General features: G+C 51.6%; 1 protein-coding gene across 1 annotated transcript; it reads right to left on the bottom strand.

Annotated features, from left to right (window-relative positions):
• Nucleotides 1-11,664: 11,664 nt before the first annotated feature.
• Nucleotides 11,665-22,227, bottom strand: TMEM209 (transmembrane protein 209). The gene is made up of 6 exons (XM_048501984.1): nt 22,076-22,227; nt 18,540-18,637; nt 17,468-17,582; nt 16,713-16,810; nt 14,055-14,128; nt 11,665-12,195 (listed from the first exon to the last, which is right to left on the bottom strand). Exons 2-6 carry the CDS (start codon nt 18,615-18,617, stop codon nt 12,141-12,143), a joined length of 420 nt encoding a protein of 139 aa, XP_048357941.1. The 5' UTR covers nt 18,618-18,637; nt 22,076-22,227; the 3' UTR covers nt 11,665-12,140.
• Nucleotides 22,228-23,241: the final 1,014 nt, after the last annotated feature.

The following is a 23,241-nucleotide window of genomic DNA, read 5'->3' on the forward strand; positions in this document are numbered from 1 at the left end:
CCTCCTCCTCCTCCTCCTTCTTCTTCTTCTTCTATCTTTTTCTCCCCAGCAACACCCAGATCTTCCCTTTGGGCGCTAAACAGGCCAGCAGCACATTTTATTCCAGTGTTAAGCTTTTGCAAATGGCGGCAAACCGCTGGCATCTTGTGTGACAAGAAAATGCCTGAACACCTCCAGGCCAAAATCTACAAAATGGTTGTTCATCCAGTAGCACTGGATGGAGCCGAATGCTGGCCAGCAACAAGAAAACATGAAGCCCTTCCTGTCATGGAAATGAGGATGCTTCGATGGATGCTAAACCTGGTGCCGAATGATGGCATACGGCAAAGACTTAAGAACATAAGAACAAGCCTGCTGGATCAGACCAGAGTCCATCTAGTCCAGCACTCTGCTACTCTCAGTGGCCCACCAGGTGCCTTTGGGAGCTCACGTGCAGGAGGTGAAAGCAATGGCTTTCTGCGGCTGCTGCTCCTGAGCACCTGGTCTGCTAAGGCATTTGCAATCTCAGATCAAGGAGGATCAAGATTGGTAGCCATAAATCGACTTCTCCTCCATCAATCTGTCCAAGCCCCTTTTAAAGCTATCCAGGTGAGTGGCCATCACCACCTCCCGTGGCAGCATATTCCAAACCCCATGCATAATTTTATAGACTTCGATCATAAAATAACACCAGTTGACCAGCAGGCACGGCTAAGGTGGTACGGCCACATCATGCTCCGTGAGGAAAAATCCGTAGCAAAGACAGCCCTGCACCTTGAACCTGGTGGATGCCGCCCACGTGGCAGACCCAGAAAACGGGGGATGGACACAATGCATAAAGACCTGCGGGCAAAGAACCTTACCCCAGAAGACACTCAAAATCGTGACCTTTGGAAGAGACAGTTACAAAACTGATCCTGCATGTGTAGGAAACCAGTTCGGAAAGAAGAAGTTAAGCTTTTGCGAACAAGAAGAAGAAGAGTTTGGATTTACATCCCCCCTTTCTCTCCTGCAGGAGACTCAAAGGGGCTGACAATCTCCTTGCCCTTCCCCCCTCACCACAAACACCCTGTGAGGTAGGTGGGGCTGAGAGAGCTCCGAGAAGCTGTGACTAGCCCCAGGTCACCCAGCTGGCGTGTGTGGGAGTGCCCAGGCTAATCTGAATTCCCCAGATAAGCCTCCACAGGTCAGGCGGCAGAGCTGGGAATCAAACCCGGTTCCTCCGGATTAGATTACACGAGCTCTTAACCTCCTACACCACTGCTGCTCCTGCAGGAGACTCAAAGGGGCTTACAATCTCCTTGCCCTTCCCCTCTCACAACAAACACCCTGTGAGGTAGGTGGGGCTGAGAGAGCTCCGAGAAGCTGTGACTAGCCCAAGGTCACCCAGCTGGCGTGTGTGGGAGTGCACAGGCTAACCTGAATTCCCCAGAGAAGCCTCCACAGCTCAGGCAGCAGAGCTGGGAATCAAACCCGGTTCCTCCAGATTAGATACACGAGCTCTTAACCTCCTACGCCACTGCTGCTCAAGAGCCTGCTTCGTCAAACGCACGGACTCAGTCTGCACTGGGACCGTTTGCTGATTGGTGCTGGAAAAATATGGGCACCGGCCCACCGAACTGCATGCAAGAAGTAAAGTTTTCCAGGTGCCAGGAAGCTGCTGTTTATTCTGCAGGAGGTGGGATCGTTCCCAAAAGCTGACTCAGGTTTGTGCCGGTAGCAAACGGACCGGTTGGTTGGTGCAGGTTGTGTCTGGCAATGATGGCTTGGCGGGGAAAATATTCCGTCTCAGATCATTCTAAAAAAGCAACAGTTGAGGAAGGCCGTTTTTCTGCGCAGCAACCAAAATACCGTAAAATGGCAAACAAGCACCAGAATTCGCCAGAACTTTTTATCAGATTGGAGCAAAAAAGTCTCCTTCTTGGGAGGTTTTTAAAGAGAGGCTGGATGGCCATCTGTCAGGAGTGCTTGGATTGTGTGTTCCTGCATGGCAGGGGGCTGGACTGGATGGCCCTTGGGGGTCTCTTCCAACTCTATAATTCTATGATTCTACCTTAACAAGAAAAAGGAGGAGGGATAGAATGGGAAAGGTGATTCCAGACTGGGTTGGTTCCAGCAGTTTGTAGTCTTAAAACCACACATGAAAATACATGAATCTGCCACATATATTACATCAGAGCATAGGCCTGTGCAAACCAGTCTTGCTTACTCAAACTGGCAGCAATTGTCCCTTCTATCTGGTCCTTTTAACCAGAGATGGCGGGAATCGAACCTGGGACTTTCTGCATGCCAAGCCGGCTCTACCACTGAGCCACGACTCTCCCCAGAATGCAAAATGTGTTGCAGTCCAAACTGGGTTACTGCAACCCCCATTGACAGCAATGCAGAAAACTCACTCCAGAACAAAGATTCCTGGGCAAATTTCTGGGATGTTCCTTCAGGGGGCGCATTTCGGGATGTATCGGCACTAAAATTTAAGGGTATTGTCTGGAGACTGTCCTGATGCAGTTTGGTGCCGTTTGGTTCAGGGGGGCAATGTTATGGACCCTCAAAGGGGCAGCCCCCATCTCCTTAGCTCCCATTAAGAATGGGGGAGGGGGCACCCCCTTTGAGGGTCCATAACTTTGGGGGCCCCTGACCTAAACTGCACCAAACTTGGGAGTTATCATCAGGACAGTCTCCTGATGATACCCTGCAATTTTGGTGCTGATACGTCCAAAAATGCGCCCGCTGCAGGCCAAAATGTGAAAAAAAAACCCAAATAAAAATGGATCGCTCGCATGCCCCCATGTGACCTAAAATTCTGATGCCCTGGGCAATTGCCCAAACTGCCCAACGAATGTTACGCCCCTGGGTTACGGTTACCCCGAACCAGCATTACTCCTTGCAATTTCTGTGCTGGGAAAGGTCGGGCCGGTAAGGACAACACGTTCTGTTGCTTCTGACGGGGGATGCATTGTATGCGCGTCTCCGCAGCTGTTGCGCATTTTGAAATACTGGAGAGCAGCTGCCCCAGCTGGAATGGCAGCGTCGTAAGCTCCCTCTTTTCCTGGCATGTGCTCAGCATACTGTTCATTGGAAACCAATAAAGATTCCTGGAAGCGTTTACGCGGATGCTGTGAATTTTTATGGCGTGGAACCATGACTCCAAATCACAGAGTTCCTGGGCTCACAGTTTGCAGGACATCCCTGTCCCTGATTATTCTCTCTAGTCCAGTGTTATTTTTTTCTCACCCGCCGACCCCTTTGCGGACCCCCAACTGTTCCATGTGCTCTCGGTGTTAATATATGTTTTAATACTTGGAAAAGACTGGTTACTAATTGGTGATTTTGCCACGTGATTTTTGCCTCAGTTACGCCCCTCCTCTCAGCGGTAGCGCGCAGAACTGGAAGCAGTCTAGCAGGAGGTGCACCGACGTGCGTGGCAGCCTGCGCCTGCGTGCATTCGTTTCCCGCCCAAGGACCGGCGCAGCGGCTGCGTCCCTGCCACAGCCCCGCCCAGGAATGCCCCGCCCCCAGAATGCCCGGCCACGCCTCCTTCGTGCCCCGCCCAGCCCCATTGGCGCTACGCCACAGTTTGAATCCCACCCCCATGGGAACCTGTTACTAAAATTTTTGGATCCCACCACAGACTAGGACCATGTGGGGATTTGAACCAAGTTCTCAGCTCTTCCTTCCCAACAACTGGCTCTATCCGTACACCGCAAACTAGGTGGCGTCTCCCTGAGAAGAAATGAAACAGTTCTGACTTCCAAGAATCCACGGCCAGCTCAGCTGCTTTTGGGCAGGCGGCTGCGTGAAACCCGCTGTGGCAAATGCGGATTTGTCACACCCCCGTGATACATTCTGCACAAATGTATGAAGAGCAGTGCACCGCGGGGCCCGGACAAAGGCTTTCTGATCCCACTTTCAATGGCTGGCCTTTCACTGATGGAGCCATGCATTCGGAAAGTGCTAGAAAGTCACAGCTGACTCGTGGGGACTTCGTAGAGATTTTGAGGAAAGAGAAGTTCAGGGGGGGTTGCTCTTGGCTGCCTGGGTCCCGTCGGGATCTCCCATCCGGAAACTCTAGCCAAGCTTGACCCTGCTTCACTTCGGAGATCGAACAAGCTCAGGCAAGCTTGGGCCATCCGGAGCAGGACAAAAGACATACAGAGGTGGTTTGCGGCTGCTGTCCACTGGGTAGCAACCATAGACTTTCTGGGCAGCCCCCCCGCCCAGGTCGAAGCAGGGCCAGCCCGGCTTGGTTGATTGGGCTTCCCAAAGGGCTCGAGCCCCTTTCTAAGAACACCCGAAGAACCCTGTTGGATCAGACTGCCGGTTTTCAACACCTTACACTTTCCAACAGTGAACTTTATTTTTGGTGCCCACTTACCCAATTGGCGGAGATCCCCCTGGAATTGTTCACAGCCATCCTTGGTTTTCATCATCCTGAATCATTTTGCGTAGGCTGCAAATCTGCCCCCGACACCGCCCGGCCCCCCGTCATTTATGAACAAATAAAACATCCCCAGCCCCAATCGCCGTTCCTTAAGACACAGCAAACGGCTTCCTCTTCCAGGCAGCTTTCGAGAAGCTCAGGCTGAGCTTGAACAGAGGAAATGAGATTTTGGTTCATTTTATTTAGACTGGTTTGTGGTTGGACATTGTGTTAGAAAACAACCCCCCCCCCCCCCCCCCCCCCCCCGGACATCCTGGTCTCTAGGCTGAGCGAAGTAACACTCCATGTTACATAGTACCGTGGTGGCGAACCTATGGCACTCCAGATGTTCATGGACTACAATTCGCATCAGCCCCTGCCAATTGGCCATGCTGGCAGGGGCTGATAGGAATTGTAGCTCGTGAACATCTGGAGTGCCATAGGTTCGCCACCACTGCCATAGTATATAAGGCTTCATTTAAAGGTTTGACTGGGAGCAGCAGTGGCGTAGGAGGTGAAGAGCTCGTGTATCTAATCTGGAGGAACTGGGTTTGATTCCCCGCTCTGCCACCTGAGCTGTGGAGGCTTATCTGGGGAATTCAGATTAGCCTGTGCACTCCCACACACGCCAGCTGGGTGACCTTGGGCTAGTCACAGCTTCTCGGAGCTCTCTCAGCCCCACCTACCTCACAGGGTGTTTGTTGTGAGGGGGGAAGGGCAAGGAGGTTGTCAGCCCCTTTGAGTCTCCTGCAGGAGAGAAAGGGGGGATATAAATCCAAACTCTTCTTCTTCTTCCAGTATGGTCTGCAGGCTTTGACGCTTCCTGAGTGGGAACTCACGATAGCTGATCGATATGACAGAGCTTGTAAGAGAGTCCTCCTGTCCTCCCTCTTAGGGGTGTTGTTACTCCGGCGGCACTTGGATCCAGGCCAGGGAGAGTCCTGAAGTCACTGAGAGAATCATGAGGGCCAGTAGTGGTTAAGAGCACTCATCTGGAGAACCAGGTTTGATTCCCTACTCCTCCACCTGAGCGCCGGAGGCTTATCTGGTGAACCAGATGTGTTTCCGCACTCCAACATTCCTGCTGGGTGACCTTGGGCTAGTCACAGATCTAACATAAGAACATAAGAACAAGACAGTTGGATCAGACCAGAGTCCATCTAGTCCAGCGCTCTGCTACTCGCAGTGGCCCACCAGGTGCCTTTGGGAGCTCACCTGCAGGATGTGAAAGCAATGGCCTTCTGCTGCTGCTGCTCCTGAGCACCTGGTCTGCTAAGGCATTTGCAACCTCAGATCAAAGAGGATCAAGATTGGTAGCCATAAATCCAAGCCCCTTTTAAAGCTATCCAGGTGAGTGGCCCTCACCACCTCCTGTGGCAGCATATTCCAAACACCAATCACATGTTGTGTGAAGAAATGTTTCCTTTTATTAGTCCTAATTCTTCCCCCCAGCATTTTCAATGAATGCCCCACTCACCTAATTTATCAAGGTCCGCTTGGAGCTCTTTGCAATCCTTTGCGGTTCTCACAACACTACATAATTTGGTATCATCTGCAAACTTGGCCACCACGCTACCCACCCCTACTTCCAGGTCATTTATGAAAATAAAAGTAAAATAAATCTCTGAGTTCTCTCAGCCCCACCCACCTCACAAGGTGTCTGTTGTGGGGAGAGGAAGGGAAAGGAACTTGTAAGTCCCTTTGGGTCTCCTTACAGGAGAGAAAGGTGGGATATAAATCCAAACTCTTCTTCTGTATTGTTGAAGGCTTCCATGGCCAGAATCACTGGGGTGTTGTGTGGTTTCTGGGTTGTATGGCTGTGTTCTAGTACCATCTCCTCCTCCTCCTTGGGAATGGGGATTAATTCAGCACAGCCCCAACACTATCACAAGACTTGGGACATTTTCCTCTTGTTTCATATGGATATTCCAAGATGAGCAATCAAAGGGCTCCCACCAGTTGCCAAAATACCCCTACTGCAGATCTGGAGGCAATGGCCTCAGAAGCTGGTGGGCGGTGGAGGGGAAGACGTACTTGTTCTTGCTACAAGTGCCTGACCCCCAGAACAGCACGAAGGACCATCTCCTCCCAAACAAAACAAATGAATTAAATGTAAGATACGCTTAGGCAGAAAAAAAATGAAATGCAGAGATATAGGATGGGTGACACCTGGCTTGACAACACTACATGCGAAACGGATCTGGGAGTCTTAGTAGACCACAAACTGAACACGAGCCAGCTGTGTGATGCAGCGGCCAGGAAAGCCAATGCGATTCTGGGATGCATCAATATGTGTGTAGCATCTAGATCAAGGGATGTAATTGTACCTCTCTGTTCTGCATTCGTTACACCTCACCTGGAATATTGTGTACAGTTCTGGGCACCGCAATTCAAGAAGGATATTGACAAGCTGGAACGGGTCCAGAGGAGGCCAACCAAAATGGTAAAAGGTCTGGAATCCATGCCCTAAGATTAAGATGTGACACAATAGCCATGTTTAGAGATTTGAAGGGATGTCATGTTGGTGAGGGAGCAACCTTGTTTTCTGCAGCTCCAGAGACTAGGACTAGGAATCATGGGTTCAAGGTGAAGGAAAAGAGATTCCACCTAAACATCAGGAAAAACTTCCTGACTGTAAGTGCTGTTCAACAGTGGAACGCACTACCTCAGAGAGTGGTGGAGTCTCCTTCTTTGGAGGTTTTTAAACAGAGGCTGGGTGGCCATCTGCCAGGAGTGCTTTGATTGTGTGTTCCTGTATGGCCGGGGGTTGGACTGGATGGCCTTTGGGGTCTCTTCCAACTCTATGATACTATTCTATGTCTCCTGCACCAACTACGGTCATTAGTTTAAATGTGATTAACCTTGTTCACAATTTATCTATGGTGTAAAGGCCAAGAGTGTGGAGTAGAAACTGAGAGACCCAGGCTCTACCCTCCACCATGCTGTGGGAACCTGGGCCGGCTACACCCACTCTGTGACTTTGACTTGCCCACCCCATCAGGACAAAACAGAGGAAAATGAGATGGGCCGCTTTGGGTCCTCAATGGGCAGGATGGCCGGATGTAAACGAGGCAAATAAACATGCCATAGTACTGTGGGGGCGAACCTATGGCACTCCAGATGTTCATGGACTACAATTCCCATCAGCCCCTGCCAATTGGCCATGCTGGCAGGGGCTGATAGGAATTGTAGTTCGTGGACATCTGGAGTGCCATAGGTTCGCCACCACTGCCATAGTATATAAGGGACCATTTAAAGGTTTGACAGGGAAGTGTTAGGAATTTGATATCTAAGAACATAAGAACTAGCCAGCTGGATCAGACCAGAGTCCATCTAGTCCAGCACTCTGCTACTCGCAGTGGCCCACCAGGTGCCTTTGGGAGCTCACCTGCAGGAGGTGAAAGCAATGGCCTTCTGCTGCTGCTGCTGCTCCTGAGCACCTGGTCTGCTAAGGCATTTGCAAACTCAGATCAAGGAGGATCAAGATGGGTAGCCATAGATCAACTTCTCCATAAATCTGTCCAAGCCCTTTTTAAAGCTATCCAGGTGAGTGGCCATCACCACCTCCCGTGGCAGCATATTCCAAACACCAATCAAACGTTGCGTGAAGAAGTGTTTCCTTTTATTAGTCCTAATTCTTCCCCCCAGCATTTTCAATGGATGCCCCCTGGTTCTAGTATTGTGAGAAAGAGAGAAAAATTTCTCTGTCCACATTTTCTACCCCATGCATAATTTTATAGACTTCAATCCTATCCCCCCTCAGACACCTCCTCTCCAAACTAAAGAGTCCCAAACGCTGCAGCCTCTCCTCATAAGGAAGGTGCTCCAATCCTTCAATCATCCTCGTTGCCCTTCTCTGCCCTTTTTCTATCTCTTCCATATCCTTTTTGAGATGTGGCGACCAGAACTGAACACAGGAGTCCAAGTGCGGTCGCACCACTGCTTTATATAAGGGCATGACAATCCTTGCAGTTTTATTCTCAACTCCTTTCCTAATTATCCCCAGCATAGAGTTTGCCTTTTTCACAGCTGCCATGCATTGAGTGGACATTCCCATGGAACTATCAACTAAGACGCCCCAATCCCTTTCCTGGTCTGTGACTGATAGCACTGACCCCTGTAGCGTGTATGTGAAGTTTGGATATTTTTGCCCCTATGTGCATCACTTTGCATTTTGCTACATTGAACTGCATTTGCCACTTCTGAGCCCACTTAACTACGTGGCAGCTCCAATTGTGACTGCTCAAGAGGCATATCTAGAGAAAATGTAGCCCGGCGCAAAATCTGAGTTTTCCACCCCCTCCCCCCATATGGGCGGCTGCCCTCCCCCACCACGACCTAACATTTTTTTGCACCAGGACTTGATGTCAGTGTATGGACCTGGGGGGGGGAAGGAGGGGGGGTGATTTTCCGCCCCCACGTGACTAAATGGCCGCAGCCCAGGGACGTTTGACCCTATATGTGCCCCTGGGAGTGTACGCCCTGGTCACTGCTCGTATGCATGCAAGCCTAGTCTCTAAAACAGTGCAGTATCGTATGGGATGTTGCAAAATGAGCAGCCCTCCCCAGATGGTACTTCCAGAAGAGCCTAGGTCAGTGATGGCGAAGCTATGGCACGGGTGCCAGAGGTGGCACTCGGAGCCCTCTCTGTGGGCACGCACACACAGAGTCCGTCATGCGGGGGGCGGAAAATCACACACACACACACACACATCTAGGCTGGCCTGGGCCACTGAGCACAACATTCACACACCGCGGTGGGCAGGGAGGACTTGGCTGGCGGGCCTGGTGCCTGTGCTCCGGGTGGCTGCTGCCCAAGGGGCGGGCGCAGAGGCAGAGATGCTAGAGAGGCACAGACTGGTACACGCGGGACTTGCTGGAGGCTAGAGCAGGCTGGCCCCTGCTCGAGTGGGTGGGGCAGAGGAAGAGGGAGCCAACTGTTTTTTTCTAAACTAAAACCTTAGCATTCAGGTTAAATGGCCGTGTTGGCACTTTGCAATAAATAAGTGGGGTTTGGGTTGCAATTTGGGCACTTGGTCTCAAAAAGGTTCGCCATCACTGCGCTAGGCCTAAAACTTGGGTTCTCTTTATCACAAGAGAATCTGAGATATGGCTGGCAGCGGTTGCGGAATCGCTAGGAGGAAAGGCAGCCCGCATGTTGGGCAACAGGGAATGCCTTGGAAGGAAAAGGGTGACCTACAAATCCGACTATTTGCCCTGATGCGATCCATCAGATTTTTCAAGGGCTTGACCATGGGAGCACGAGCAGAAACAGGGAGCGATGGAGATCCCGTGAGCCTTCCACAGGGTCACCGGTTTGAGCAGTCTTTTGATGTATCTTAGCAGACAATGGCCGGTCTGCCCGGCTCTTGCAGGCAGGCCGATTTTTCTTTGCAGTCCCCTCTCAAGGCTGTGAAATAATTAACTGCCTTGATGTCCGGATTATCTGATTCACGCTGTTAACTTATCAGGCGATAAATAAGGAGGGGAGGGAGGCGGGGGGGGGGGGAATGCCAAACACATGGGACCCAGCCCCCCTGGGACAGTGGCACAAAAGCACGCACGAGCCACACGTTTAACAGACTTGATCCGTTTAATGAGATATTAGCCAAGGTCTTCAACAACCCCCAGGAGATCAGCACTTGGGTGAGAAACAGATTTCTGACCCACAGCTACGTAAGACCCTCCCCCAACCCGATCCCACCAACCATGTTCCTATAAAATAACAGTACACAGACTGCGGCATTGAGGCTCTGCAGACATAAACCACACCCTAGATCTGTGGTGGCAAACCTTTGGCACTCCAGATGTTATGGACTGCAATTGGCCATGCTGGCAAAGGCTGATGGGAATTGTAGTCCATAACATCTGGAGTGCCAAAGGTTCGCCACCACTGCCCTAGATCAGGGGTGTCCAACTCTGGCACTTTCAATGTTCATGGACTACGATTGGCCATGCCAGCAGGGGCTGATGGGAATTGTAGTCCACGAACATCAGAAGTGCCAGAGTTGGACACCCCTGCCCTAAATCATCACAGTGTGGCCCATTGAAAACGGCAGGGCTTTGCAGAGCTGGATTCAGGTCTGAGGGCAATGGTGCCGGGAGATGTTAAGAGGAACCATTTCTGGGCCCAGCAAGAAATGGTTTAAAACTAATTTAGATCCACAAACAGAGCTGCAGGCAACACATTTGTTTTTTGGTGCCCTGGGTTTCTGACAATATACACGGGAAATGCTCTTTGGCCAATTGAAGCATTCGTAGTAAAGCGAGAGGGACCAGACTCCTCGAAAAGGGTCAGCCGCCACTTCGATGGAGGCTCGCCTTCTAGCAAGGCGTGCCAGGGTGGGAATCTTGAACTCAATTGTAACAGGACTGGTCTATTTTGCAACCCGGACAAGGAGCTTGCGACCCACTGGGAAGGCCTTTTCCCGGTTCCGTCAGAAGCGATGCCTGTTCAAAACGACAGATGGAGGGACGTTGTGCTTTGTGGAAACCCAAAATGTGCCAAGTTGTGCAGCCATCTTTCTGGTTGCGACTTCTCTTCTCTTTGCCAACCGCAATTTTTCCCTGGAGAATAAAAAGCTGCTGATTTTGTTGTTGTTGTTGGTAACATGACTCACGAAGCGGCTAAGCTGAAATAACGGCACTGTGTCCAGTTCTAGAGATTACGCTCATTTTCTGCAGCTCTCTCGTTATCAGCACTTGAGAAGGGGCCAGGTCGCACCTTCCAAACCACAGGGGGGAAGGAGGCCCATTCGCTTGCAGTGTGATGCCTGAGAAAGGAAGATGCCGTCTTGCGGAGATGTGGAGGCCTGAAATGGTCGCTTTCTTGGAGTCTTGCAAAAACCCCCGTAGAATCTGAAAACAGAAACGTGAGTTTCTGCTCTCGAGAGACCCGGCTGTCAGAAATGCCGCTCCCAAAAGGCCCTGAAGCAAAAGATGTAAAAACGGACCGGCTCTGTCTTTTCTAGCAAAGGGATCGCTTTAAAATGCGGCCATGCGCTCAACCCGTCAACATCGCAGCTGTCGCGGAAAAGGCAATAAGGTGTGTGAATCCAGCACCCTGGCTTAGTTGTGGGCCTGGGATCCCAGAGCTGTCCCCTTAGATCAGAGGTCTGCAACCTGTGGCTCTCCAGATGTTCATGAACTACAATTCCCATCAGCCCCTGCCAGCATTGACCATTGGCCAGTTGGCCATGCTGGCAGGGGCTGATGGGATGTGTAGTCCATGAACATCTGGAGAGCCGCAGGCTGCAGACCCCTGCCTTAGATGTTTGAATGGGACCATGTCTGTCTTTCATTAAAAGAAAAGTTGCTAAAAAATAAAACACGCAGCCACCAGCAGCGACTTGAATACTCCGGGCCCTGTTCAGCAACACGTTAATTCACAGTTCTGTTTTGTGCTTCCGTAGTTCGGCTAAGATGAACGGAGTATGTCTGGTATCCTGCAAAATCGCTGCAGTGGTAAAGCTTCAAAACTGGATTCCGTTCCGCTGTCCAGAAGAGGAAGCTTTGCCCAGAAGAAGCGAGACGTCAAAACGGAAGCTCCTCTTGTGCAAGGACGACGGCCTTTGATCTTCAGACAGACAAAGCATCAGGAAGTCTTTCTGCTTCGATGCGATCCCCGTCGTCCAAATGCTAGTTTAAAAATGTCCAAATCGACGTCCAGCTGCCAAGCCCACGTCGTCATCCGGAGATCGGCGTTTGCCGGGATGGCTGCCGTGCTGTCTGGCGTGTTATCTTAGTCTCCAAAAATCCACAGAACGTTCACGCCGGATAAGCCGAGATTGACCCGTCTGCAAGGAAAAGTAGATACGTTTTATACACTGATGCAGTACGCAGGCGTACCGCACAGAATTAGATTTTAAAAGCCTGTTCAGAGGTCCAGCTTTGTCCCCAAAATAAATAAGGTCTCTCCATTCAGGAATAAGAAAATCTAAAACTAAGAACTGGGGCTGAGAAAACAAAAGCATTCCGAAAACATCATTCGGCCCTGCCCGGTTTGTAAAAACACCTGGCAGGTAAGGAGGCCTGTGGAAGCCTTCCACAGCTGGTGATAGCAGACTGGAGCGGTACTACTCAAAGTTGTCCTCATCGAGGCGTTCAAAAGGCATGCTGGCTGCTGTGACCGCCATCGCAGACACTGTACCGGACAGCCACACCACAGCCCGCAGGAACACACTGCTTCCACGGTCCATAGAGTCTGGGCCCATAACCTGATAGCAGACTGGAGCGGTACTACTCAAAGTAGACAAGTGGGCATATATAGCAAACTCCCACCTTCAAGAAGAAGAAATACTCCACCCACCAGATTCTTTCAAAAGAAGGCTTTTACCATAGAGTTGCTATATGTACATGATACTATATACAGAGTATATTAAACAGTCCAACAAAGTGCCCCGCCAGGCATTTGTTCCCCTAAGGAACAAACATACAGTACATTGCTGTTGCTTATATACATGGTTCCACCAATCACTGTAAAGGTCACTAGCAACTGGATTGAACCGGTCTGCTTGCTGTTCTCTAGCTGTCAGATCATTCCTTTCTTTGCTGACTCATACCTCTGCTGGATATGATATGATCACCATGATCATATAGGAGCAGAAGTGGCGTAGGAGGTTAAGAGCTCGTGTATCTAATCTGGAGGAACCGGGTTTGATTCCCAGCTCTGCTGCCTGAGCTGTGGAGGCTTATCTGGGAAATTCAGATTAGCCTGTACACTCCCAACACACGCCAGCTGGGTGACCTTGGGCTAGTCACAGCTTCTCGGAGCTCTCTCAGCCCCACCTACCTCACAGGGTGTTTGTTGTGAGGGGGGAAGGGCAAGGAGATTGTCAGCCCCTTTGAGTCTCCTGCAGGAGAGAAAGGGGGGATATAAATCCAAACTCTTCTTCTTCTTCAATCCTTGCATCGTCTGTTTCAGTTGGAGTTTTAACTAAAATCTGACCGCTGCTGCAGAAAAGCTAATTCTGAGCAACAACAGAACACAATTCACCGTGTTTCCTTCCCCTCTTCCTGTGGTTATCGCTCAACAGTCCCACATTGTACTGCTTCGCCCCTCCAGCTATGCACGTCTCTCTCCGATCACTGTGCAAAATTGGTTTCTGGGCTCTGCAGACCTCTTGTTCTGGGTGCTCTCGGTTATGAGTTAAGTCAGCCGCTTGCGATTCTCTTACAAGGCTGCAATGTGGATTCTCCCTTGCCCTGCCTGACCACGCCGGACAATCGGTTCTCCGGACAAGGATCCTGCCCCATGGCCCCCCTGCGGCGCCCCACCCCCCTTCTCCCACACTTACTTTAGTTCCTTTCCTTTTCCTAGAACTCTTTCAGGCTGAAAAAAAGGCCTATTCACAGTTCAGGCTTAAAAACGGCCTGATGGGAACTATACTTCCCAGGAGACCTTGTGAGCCCCAAGGTCTCCTGGGAACTGTAGTTCCTCGGGCCGTTTTTAGCCTGTACTGTGAACAGGCCTTTTTTTCAGCCTGAAAAAGTTCTAGGAAAAGGAAAGGAACTAAGGTAAGTGTGGGAAGAGGGGTGGGGGAGCGCCGCAAGGGGGCGCCACGCACCCCCCCGGCCCCCTGGTAGCCCCGCCTCTGCTCAAACAGACAGCTAACAAATTCATACCAGGCACAGCCACACAGGGATCCCTACTTACCCAAGCATCCCAGACTCTTTAGTTTTTATGATGTACAGGAACATAAGCAAGGTATGGAACATGTTGTTTCTGCCCTGCAGACAGAGAAGAGAAGCATGACTCTGAGAGACAGGGAGCCACAAAGGGAGGATTCCGTCAGGACAAGCTCTGTGGTTCCACCTGTCTTATTCAGCAGTGGCGTAGGAGCAGCAGTGGCACAGGAGGTTAAGAGCTCGTGTATCTAATCTGGAGGAACCGGGTTTGATTCCCAGCTCTGCCGCCTGAGCTGTGGAGGCTTATCTGGGGAATTCAGATTAGCCTGTGCACTCCCACACACGCCAGCTGGGTGACCTTGGGCTAGTCACAGCTTCTCGGAGCTCTCTCAGCCCCACCCACCTCACAGGGTGTTTGTTGGGAGGGGGGAAGGGCAAGGAGATTGTGAGCCCCTTTGAGTCTCCTGCAGGAGAGAAAGGGGGGATATAAATCCAAACTCTTCTTATTATTATTCAGTTCGACTGTGCCTCAGGAGCTGCTAGAACAACTTTATTTCATGTCCGTTACACTCCATTTTTCTCCCCGTGGGTCCCCAAAGAAGATTCCATCACTCTCCTCTGCTCTATTTTATTCTCACAACAACCACCCTGTGAAATTGGTCTATCAGCCCGGAGGCAGCTGGTTAGCTGCTGGGCTTGACGATTCTTAGGTCAGGACCAGCAGGGTTTTTCTGATGCTCTTACGTTAAGCTGAGGGCGTGTGACTGGCCCCAGATCGTGCAGCACAAATGCTAGCACAGGGGTCTGCAACCTGTGGCTCTCCAGATGTTCAGACGACAAGTCACATGGCCGATTGGCCGTGCTGGCAGGGGCTGATGGGAATTGTAGTCCATGAACATCTGGAGAGCCGCAGGTTGCAGACCCCTGTGCTAGAAGAATGGACATTCAAACATGGGTCTCCCAAATCCTAGCATGACACTCTGACTCAGGGGTGTCCAACTCTGGCCCTCCAGATGTTCACAGACTATGATTCCCATCAGCCCTCCGGCAGCAGGAAGATCTCCCCCTGCAGGAAAAGGGAACATCCGAGCAGCGCTGTGCCTTATCTGCCCGCAACTCATCTGCCGCCTGTTTCCTTCCCCTTTCCCACGGAGAAGAAAGGAACCTCCTTTTCTTCCAAGAGCCAGCTGCAGAATTGCCACAGGCGGAGTGTCTCCTGTCTCCCGCACGGCTCCTTTTCAGCTCCTGTCCCATTTTTTGAGCAAGCTGTGTCGTAATGGGACAGTGCGGGTGCAAAAAAGGAAGGGGAGAGGTCCGGGTGGGGAGACTGCGGGCAAGTGTGATAGGGTGGGGCAGGGTGGCAGGGGGCATCTACAGAAAAGCCAGCACTGGAACACGTCTGCGAAGGGTGTCCCTGCATCGCTTGCCGCCGCTGAGGCGCATTTCTGCACCATCGCTGGGAAGTAGCCAGTGGCGTATCTGCCTTGTCCCCGGGCGCCACTCTTCTAGTCACATGGGGGGCGGAAAATCGGCCCCCCCATGTGACCCGGAAGTCCTGCTGTCTCATCGTTTTCGCGTGCCTCGACACCATCCAGCAGGGGGAGTCTGTTGGGGGGGAGGTGGGCACCCTAGACCTTGCCCATGTCCATGGTGACATGGGCGGGGTCTAGGACAGTGGGGGTGGAGCCTGGGGCATCAGGGGGCAGAGCTAGGGTGGTGGGGGGCAGAGGGGGGGCAGCAGAGCCTGGGGGCATCCTGGAGACAATTTGTCTCCGGGCGCCATTTACCCCTGGCACGCTTCTGGAAGTAGCCAATGCTATTCTGTATTGGTCAGACCTCACCTGGAATATTGTGTGCAGTTCTGGGCACCGCAATTCAGGAAGGATATTGACACGGTGGAGCAGGTCCAGAGGAGGGCATACCAAAAGGGTCAAAGGTCTGGAATCCATGTTCTATTTAGGCCAGTGGTGGCGAGGACCTGAGTATCCAGATGTCGAGGGACTGCTGTTGCCCCAGGACGGCCCCTGCCAGCATGGCCAATTGGCAGGGGCTGATGGGAATTGTAGTCCATAACATCTGGAGTGCCAAAGGTTCGCCACCACGGCCCTACGAGGAGATGCTTAGGGGGCTGGGGGTGTTTCGTTTGGCGAAGAGGAGGTTAAGGGGTGACAGGATAGCCATGTTCAGATATCTGAGGGGGTGTCATGTTGGTGAGGGAGCAAGCTTGTTTTCTGCGGCTCCAGAGACTGGGACCAGGAGCAACGGGTTCAAGGTGCAGGAAAAGAGATTCCTCCTAAACATCAGGAAAAACTTCCTGACCGTCAGGGCTGTTCAACAGTGGAATGCACTACCTCAGAGTGTGGCGGAGTCTCCTTCTTTGGAGGTTTTGAAACAGGCTGGATGGCCATCTGTCAGGAGTGCTTTGATTGTGTGTTCCTGCTTATCAGGGGGTTGGACTTGATGGCCCTGGGGGTCTTTTCCAACTCTATGATTCTATGAACTGGCACATGTACCTCCTGGAGAGACGCGGCAACTCTTGAGGGGAGCAAATTCATAAAACTATTGCGCTGCAATAAATCCAAGGTAGTCAGACTCCACTCACCACCGAAATCCCTAGCTGCTTTCAACAACATCCAAACCTTCATGCTTCTCTACCCCTGTCCTCAAGGTGTTGCAGTGTTCCTACCTTGGGCAGACTGTAGACATGCCGCTGGTAAATGAGCTCATAGTGGGGCGGATTGACGCTGCTCTGATAGACGCAAAACAAGTTCTCGTTCGTGATGTCTGCGAATGGCAAACAGACAAGTTGCCCAGATGAAAATCTCCTGCCTTTGCACAAGGCAATTCCTGGTTCACAGCTCTTGGGACAGGGCTGGTTCTACACAGAAGCTGATACCGAAAGCCATCCAGGGCATTCACGGAGCTTCATGCGCACAACGGCAGTGCGCCCCCGAGCCGCTCAACCAGGTAAAAACACTTTGTCTAAATCAGTGATGGCGAACCTTTTCGAGACCGAGTGCCCAAATTGCAACCCAAAACCCACTTATTTATCGCAAAATGCTAACGCGGCAATTTAACCTGAATAACCCCCTCGAGCAGGGGCCAGCCTGCTGTAGCCTCCAGCAAGTCCCACATGTGCCGCTCTGCGCCTCTCTAGCATCTCTGCCGCCTCGCCCTCCCCCCCCCCCACCCCCGGCAGCAGCCACCTGGAGCACAGGCACCTGGCCTGCCAGCCGAATCCTCCCTGCTCGCTGAGGTGCACGCACATCAAGCTCAGCGGCCCAGGCCAGCCTAGATGTGTGTCGGGGGGGGGGGGGGGGGGATTTCCCCCCCACATGACGAATTCTGTGCGCGTGCCCACAGAGAGGGCTCTGAGTGCCACCTCTGGCACCCGTGCCATAGGTTCGCCACCACTATGTCTAAATAGTAAAACGGTATTACCTGGTTTGTCAGGCGTTTGAATGAAATGCTGGGAGGTGAAAGTTTTTCCATCGGGGTATTTGGGATGCGGCGGCAGCCGAGAATCCAGATATGTGCAGAACACGTGCATGATGATCTGAAAGAACAGAAAGACAACGCGCTTTAGTGTCCTTCCGAGAAGCTGGAGAAAGAGCTGCTGAGTCAAAGACGAGCGCGTTCAGCTACGGATATCTCAAACGCAATTCCTGCTTTTTGAAAATGGCACGCTTGGGTGGATGAAGTGCACTGCTAAATCACAGTGGTGGCGAACCTTTGGCACTCCAGATGTTGTGGACTACAATTCCCATCAGCTCCTGCCAGCATGACCTTGGCTTTCAGACGATACCGGTGAGCGTCGACTCGATATCCAATCCGCAGCAGAGGACTGGCAAGACCGTGCCATTTATTTTAACGTCTGGTTGCCCCGCTCCCATTTCAAAAGGCCAGAGAAATCTCTATCCCGCTCTGAACAAAAATGAAAATAAATTTGAAAAACGATGACTAGTCTATGTTTCTCCGTGTTGCTGCCTAGAGCCAGTTTGAGTCGCCACAGGCCATCAAGCAAGGGGGATACATTGACAAACCAGCCTTTTTATTAATAAGCCAATGGGCCGATTTACTGAAAGTTTGCTGCTAAGATGATACTGAGTCATCAATACCCATTGTTACATCATGAGTCTGACATCACAGATCAGAAACACTCACACACTCCTACGCATACAAAACCCACAATTTGGACTGACGGAGCAAGCGAAAAAACACCTTTGCCTCAAGGTTGCGTTCTGATCCGAACATTCCTATTTCAGCAAACACAGCAAACACACACAATGACCATGCTGGCAGGGGCTGATGGGAATTGTAGTCCATAACATCTGGAGTGTCAAAGGTTCGCCACCACAGGCCTAGGCTCTGGGAGATTCAGGTTCAAACCTCCACTCTGCCATGGCAGCGCGCCAGGTGACCTCAGAGGTTCTCAGCATTGCAGCCCACGTCCCCTTCTTGGCCTGATGCGAGTCCTCCCAAGTCCGCCGCCCAGAAAAACCGCAAAGCTTACCGCCGAGTCGGTAGGCAGGTCAGTATCCCACTTGCGAGCCCTGAAGTCTCCGCCTCGGTTCCACCGGAACGAGCTCATGCACCCTCCTTGAGAAAGCTCTGGGGGAGATGGCAGAATCAGACAGTGAGTTATTGTTGCGGCCATCAAGGAAGCAGTGGTCTCCAATGACATGCGCTGCCAGCAGCCCTCCACCCAAAGGGCAAGCCCACAAGGCAATCTGAAGAGCCAGGACCCAAACATGGGAGACCCGAGTTCACTCAGGCACGAAGAAGAAGAAGAAGAAGAAGAAGAAGAAGAAGAAGAAGAAGAAGAAGAAGAAGAGGAAGAGGAGGAGGAGGAAGAGGAGGAGGAGGAGGAGGAGTTTGGATTTATATCCCCCCTTTCTCTCCTGCAGGAGACTCAAAGGGGCTGACAATCTCCTTGCCCTTCCCCGCTCACAACAAACACCCTGTGAGGTAGGTGGGGCTGAGGGAGAGCTCTGAGAAGCTGTGACTAGCTTGCAAGGTCACCCACCTGGCCGCGGTGTGGAGTGCCTAGGCTAATCTTGGAATTCCCCTCAGAGACTCCCACAGCCTGTAGGTATGGGCTGAGCTGGGAATCAAACCCGGTTCCTCCAGATTAGAATGCACCTGCTCTTAACCTCCTACGCCACTGCTGCTGCTCCAAAGCTCACAGGCGGACACAGGACGGATAACATCTACCTCACAGGGGTGTAGTGAGGATAAAACAGGGAAGGCAGAAATATGAACTCGGAGACTGAATCCTTGATGTTTCCGTACCACACAGCAAATGAACAAACAGATGCAAATAAAGCCAGAAACACAGAGGTTGTGGCCGCCAGTGCAGCGCATGGGTGTTGTAGCTGGACTAGAACCGTGTAAGGTTGCAGTTCAACCTTGAAGAGGCCTCTGCTGTAATTCCTGGCGGGGTGCCCAGACTAGTTATCAGTTGATGCTTGCTTGCCTGTGTGAAACTGTCTGTGTGAGTTTCAGTGTGAGAACCTGAATTGTTTATGCTTTCGATGTTCTGGGCGGGAACTTGTCGGAAGCCCGTAAAAGCGGCTGCTTGTGTTCTGGTGGGTTAGTTTCCGCATTGCCTGTCTCTGACTAAGAATGCCAGCTCAATAAAGAACTTAACACAGTTACTTTTGACTGGACTTTACTGGTTCGTGACAAACCTGGTAGGAGAGGATCCAAGTCACTCCATGGCCATAAGAATTGCTGGGTGACTTTGGGCTGGGTGCTCTCTCACAGCCTGGCAGGGAGACAAATGGAACTGCCTTATGCTGAACCAGACCGTTTGTCCTTCAAGGTCAGCATTGTCTGCTCAGTCAGGCAGCTGCTCCCTAGGACAGGAGGAGGAGTTTGGATTTATATCCTTTCTTTCCTATTAGGAGATTCAAGGTGGCTTACAAGCTCCTTTCCCTTCCCCCCCTCGCAACGAACACCCTGTGAGGTGGGTAGGGCTGAGAGAGGTCAGAGAGAACTGTGACTGGCCCAAGGTCACCAGCTGGCGTGTGTTGGAACGCACAGGCTAATCTGGTTCCCCAGATAAGCCTCCACAGCTCGAGTGGCAGAGCGGGGAATCAAGCCTGGTTCTCCAGATTAGAGTACACCTGCTCTTAACCATGCTGGCAGGTCTTTCACATCACCTATCACCTGGTCCTTGAAGAATACAAAGAAGAAGAAGAGGAGGAGGAGGAGGAGGAGTTTGGATTTATATCCCCCCTTTCTCTCCTGCGGCTAACAATCTCCTTGCCCTTCCCCCCTCACAACAAACACCCTGTGAGGTGGGTGGGGCCGAGAGAGCTCCGAGAAGCTGTAACCAGCCCAAGGTCACCCAGCTGGCGTGTGTGGGAGTGCACAGGCTAATCTGAATTCCCCAGAGAAGCCTCCGCAGCTCAGGCGGCAGAGCGGGGAATCAAACCCGGTTCCTCCAGATTAGATACACGAGCTCTTAACCTCCTACGCCACTGCTGCCCAAGAGAGGGCTCTACCACTGAGCCACAGCCCTTCCCCCATGCTATGTATATCACCTTGAGCTTTTGGGAGGAAAGCCAGGATAAAAATCAGAACAATTATGAAGAATGGGGACGTGGCAGAATTTTGATTAGATCAACCATTTTCTTGCCGTCAGGTCAGGGTTTGGTGTAGCTGTGAGCTCAGATCAGGTTCCTCCGCTCGCCGGTCTGACTTGCGCCAGGTTTTTCTTTCACTAGGGCAGTGGTGGCGAACCTACGGCACGGGTGCCAGAGGTGGCACTCAGAGCCCCCTCTGTGGGCACACGCAAACAGAGTCGCCCCCACCTCCCCCCCAATGAGTCTTAGGGGCTGGCCTGGGCCACTAGGCTTGATTATTAGCATTAAACCTAAGACCCAGTTTGGGGGAAGCAGTGTAGGTAACCCTGTTAAACGCTGTTAACCCCACTGATTTTCATATGTTGAACTAAAGCACAATCCTTTACCTGGGAGTAAGCTTGGTTGCTGGCAATGGGGCTTGCTTCTGAGTAAACCCTCTTAGGGTCGTGATTCACCCATTGGAAGCGTTGCATGGTTGCTTCAAAGCAAAGCCACCGACTACCACCAAGCTTACTTCTTAGTAACGCATGCCTTGGAGTCAACCGTTTTTTCTAAACTAAAACCTCAGTGTTCAGGTTAAATTGCCGTGTTGGCACTTTGCGATAAATAAGTGGGTTTTGGGTTGCAATTTGTGCACTCGGTCTCGAAAAGGTTCGCCATCACTGCACTAGGGTGTCGTGGGTTTTTCGGGTTGTACGGCCGTGTTCCAGTAGCGCCCTTTCCCCCTAGAGATTCCAGTTGTGAAAGCCTTCGACAATATTTTTTCTTTCACCTTTGCCAGTTGATTAAAGTAGTTAACAGAAAGTATTGCCTTTTAACAGAGTTTAAGACTCAAGTTTGGTCTTCTGCTCTCGCTTGAAAAAGTTACTGACTACGGAATAGATGCAGCCATTCGATTGCCTCCATAGTTAACAACCAACCATTTATCTAGATGATGATCACGTGTTTAAGTCAGGGCTGTTCAGTATAAGATAAGACGGATGCTTTTCGATACCAATGCCTCGAGGTGATAAACAAGTTGGATTTCTCTGGATGGAACTCTCCCAAGATATCAGGAGAGATTTCTGTATTGTGTATATGACTTGGGTCTACAAGGGGGGACAAATCCTAAAAGCAGCTTAGAATAATCTGATCGATCCTGGAGATATCTGAAGCTAAACAGTTTAAAGAATAATGCTCGGCGAACAAACTGGTCCACATTCTCCAACTGGATGCAAGAGTGTGTTATCTGGTTGCAGGGAAAGAGATAGTCATGAGCAGGCTCTCAACAGCAAAGTTAAAAGTCCGGCAACGTTTGCTCAGAGGGAACAGGGTATCAAGCCTGCTGCGACCACACAGATCCCTGACAATCTGCTGGCATCCCATTGTCTGAAGCTACTCAAAGAGGTCGAAGCTACCTTGAGCCTTCCAATAATAATAGAAGCAAACACTCCCTTTCTACTCAGACAAGCCCAGCCACCCTTGATCCTTTCTCGACCAAATACTCCCACTGGAAGTGAGGTCCAAGTACTGCACGATCGTGTTCAGCGTGGGAATGAGCGGCGCCTTGACCAGGGCCGCCTGCTTCAGACTGCTGATACTGGCATCTGCGGAATGAAGGAACGGCATAGAGAGAAAATCAAGGAAAGTGGCGTAGGAGGTTAAGAGCTCGTGTATCTAATCTGGAGGAACCGGGTTTGATTCCCAGCTCTGCCGCCTGAGCTGTGGAGGCTGATCTGGGGAATTCAGGTTAGCCTGGGCACTCCCACACACGCCAGCTGGGTGACCTTGGGCTAGTCACAGCTTCTCGGAGCTCTCTCAGCCCCACCCACCTCACAGGGTGTTTGTTATGAGGGGGGAAGGGCAAGGAGATTGTCAGCCCCTTTGAGTCTCCTGCAGGAGAGAAAGGGGGGATATAAATCCAAACTCTTCTCTTCTTCATTTTCCTGGAGCTGCTGTTCTCTGTCACTGAAGAAAGGAAATGCATTCTCCCTCTGTCACAATGGGCCACTACCCTACAACCAAGTGTTTATTGGCATGTAGGACGATACAGGTAGGATACAAAAAGCACATTTAAAACAATGCACTGCCGAAGGCTTTCACAGCCAGATTCAACTGGTTGTTGTGGGTTTTCCGGGCTGTGTGGCCATGACCACGGCTACACAGCCTGGGAAACCCGCAACAACCAAATTTTTTAAAAATCCCCAAATAAAATACCCTGTTTTCCCGAATATAAGACATCCTCTGAAAATAAGTTGTAGTAGAGGTTTTGCTGAAGTGCGAAATATAAGGCATCCCCCGAAAGTAAGACGTAGCCAAGTTTTTGTTTGGAAGCGCACCTGACGAACAGAACACAGAAAAATAAGACATCCCCTGAAAATAAGACATAGCGCATCTTTGGGAGCAAAAATTAATACCCCCCCCCCCCCACCCCCCTCCAACCCCAGACCCCCCCCCCCCCCCCCCCGTTACCCCCCCCCCCCCCCCACCCCCCCCCCCCCCCCACCAAACCACCCCCAAACCCCCCCCCCCTTCCCCCCCACCCCTCCCCCCCCCTTCCCCCCCACACCCCCCCCCCCCCCCCCCCCCCCCCCCCCACCCCCCCCCCCCCCCACCCCCCCCCCCCCCCACCCCCCCCCCCCCCCA

This window comes from Sphaerodactylus townsendi, linkage group LG06 (genome assembly GCF_021028975.2).
Source record: "Sphaerodactylus townsendi isolate TG3544 linkage group LG06, MPM_Stown_v2.3, whole genome shotgun sequence".
NCBI classification, from domain to species: Eukaryota; Metazoa; Chordata; class Lepidosauria; order Squamata; family Sphaerodactylidae; genus Sphaerodactylus; species Sphaerodactylus townsendi.

Excerpts from the sequence above, each read along its gene's own strand:
- TMEM209 (XM_048501984.1), bottom strand. The coding sequence starts at position 18,617 with ATGAGCTCGTTCCGGTGGAACCGAGGCGGAGACTTCAGGGCTCGCAAG. Across the intron at positions 16,811-17,467 it reads TCAAACGCCTGACAAACCAG|ACATCACGAACGAGAACTTG; the intron begins GTAATACCGTTT and ends TGCCATTCGCAG. Across the intron at positions 14,129-16,712 it reads ATGTCTACAGTCTGCCCAAG|GGCAGAAACAACATGTTCCA; the intron begins GTAGGAACACTG and ends CTCTGTCTGCAG.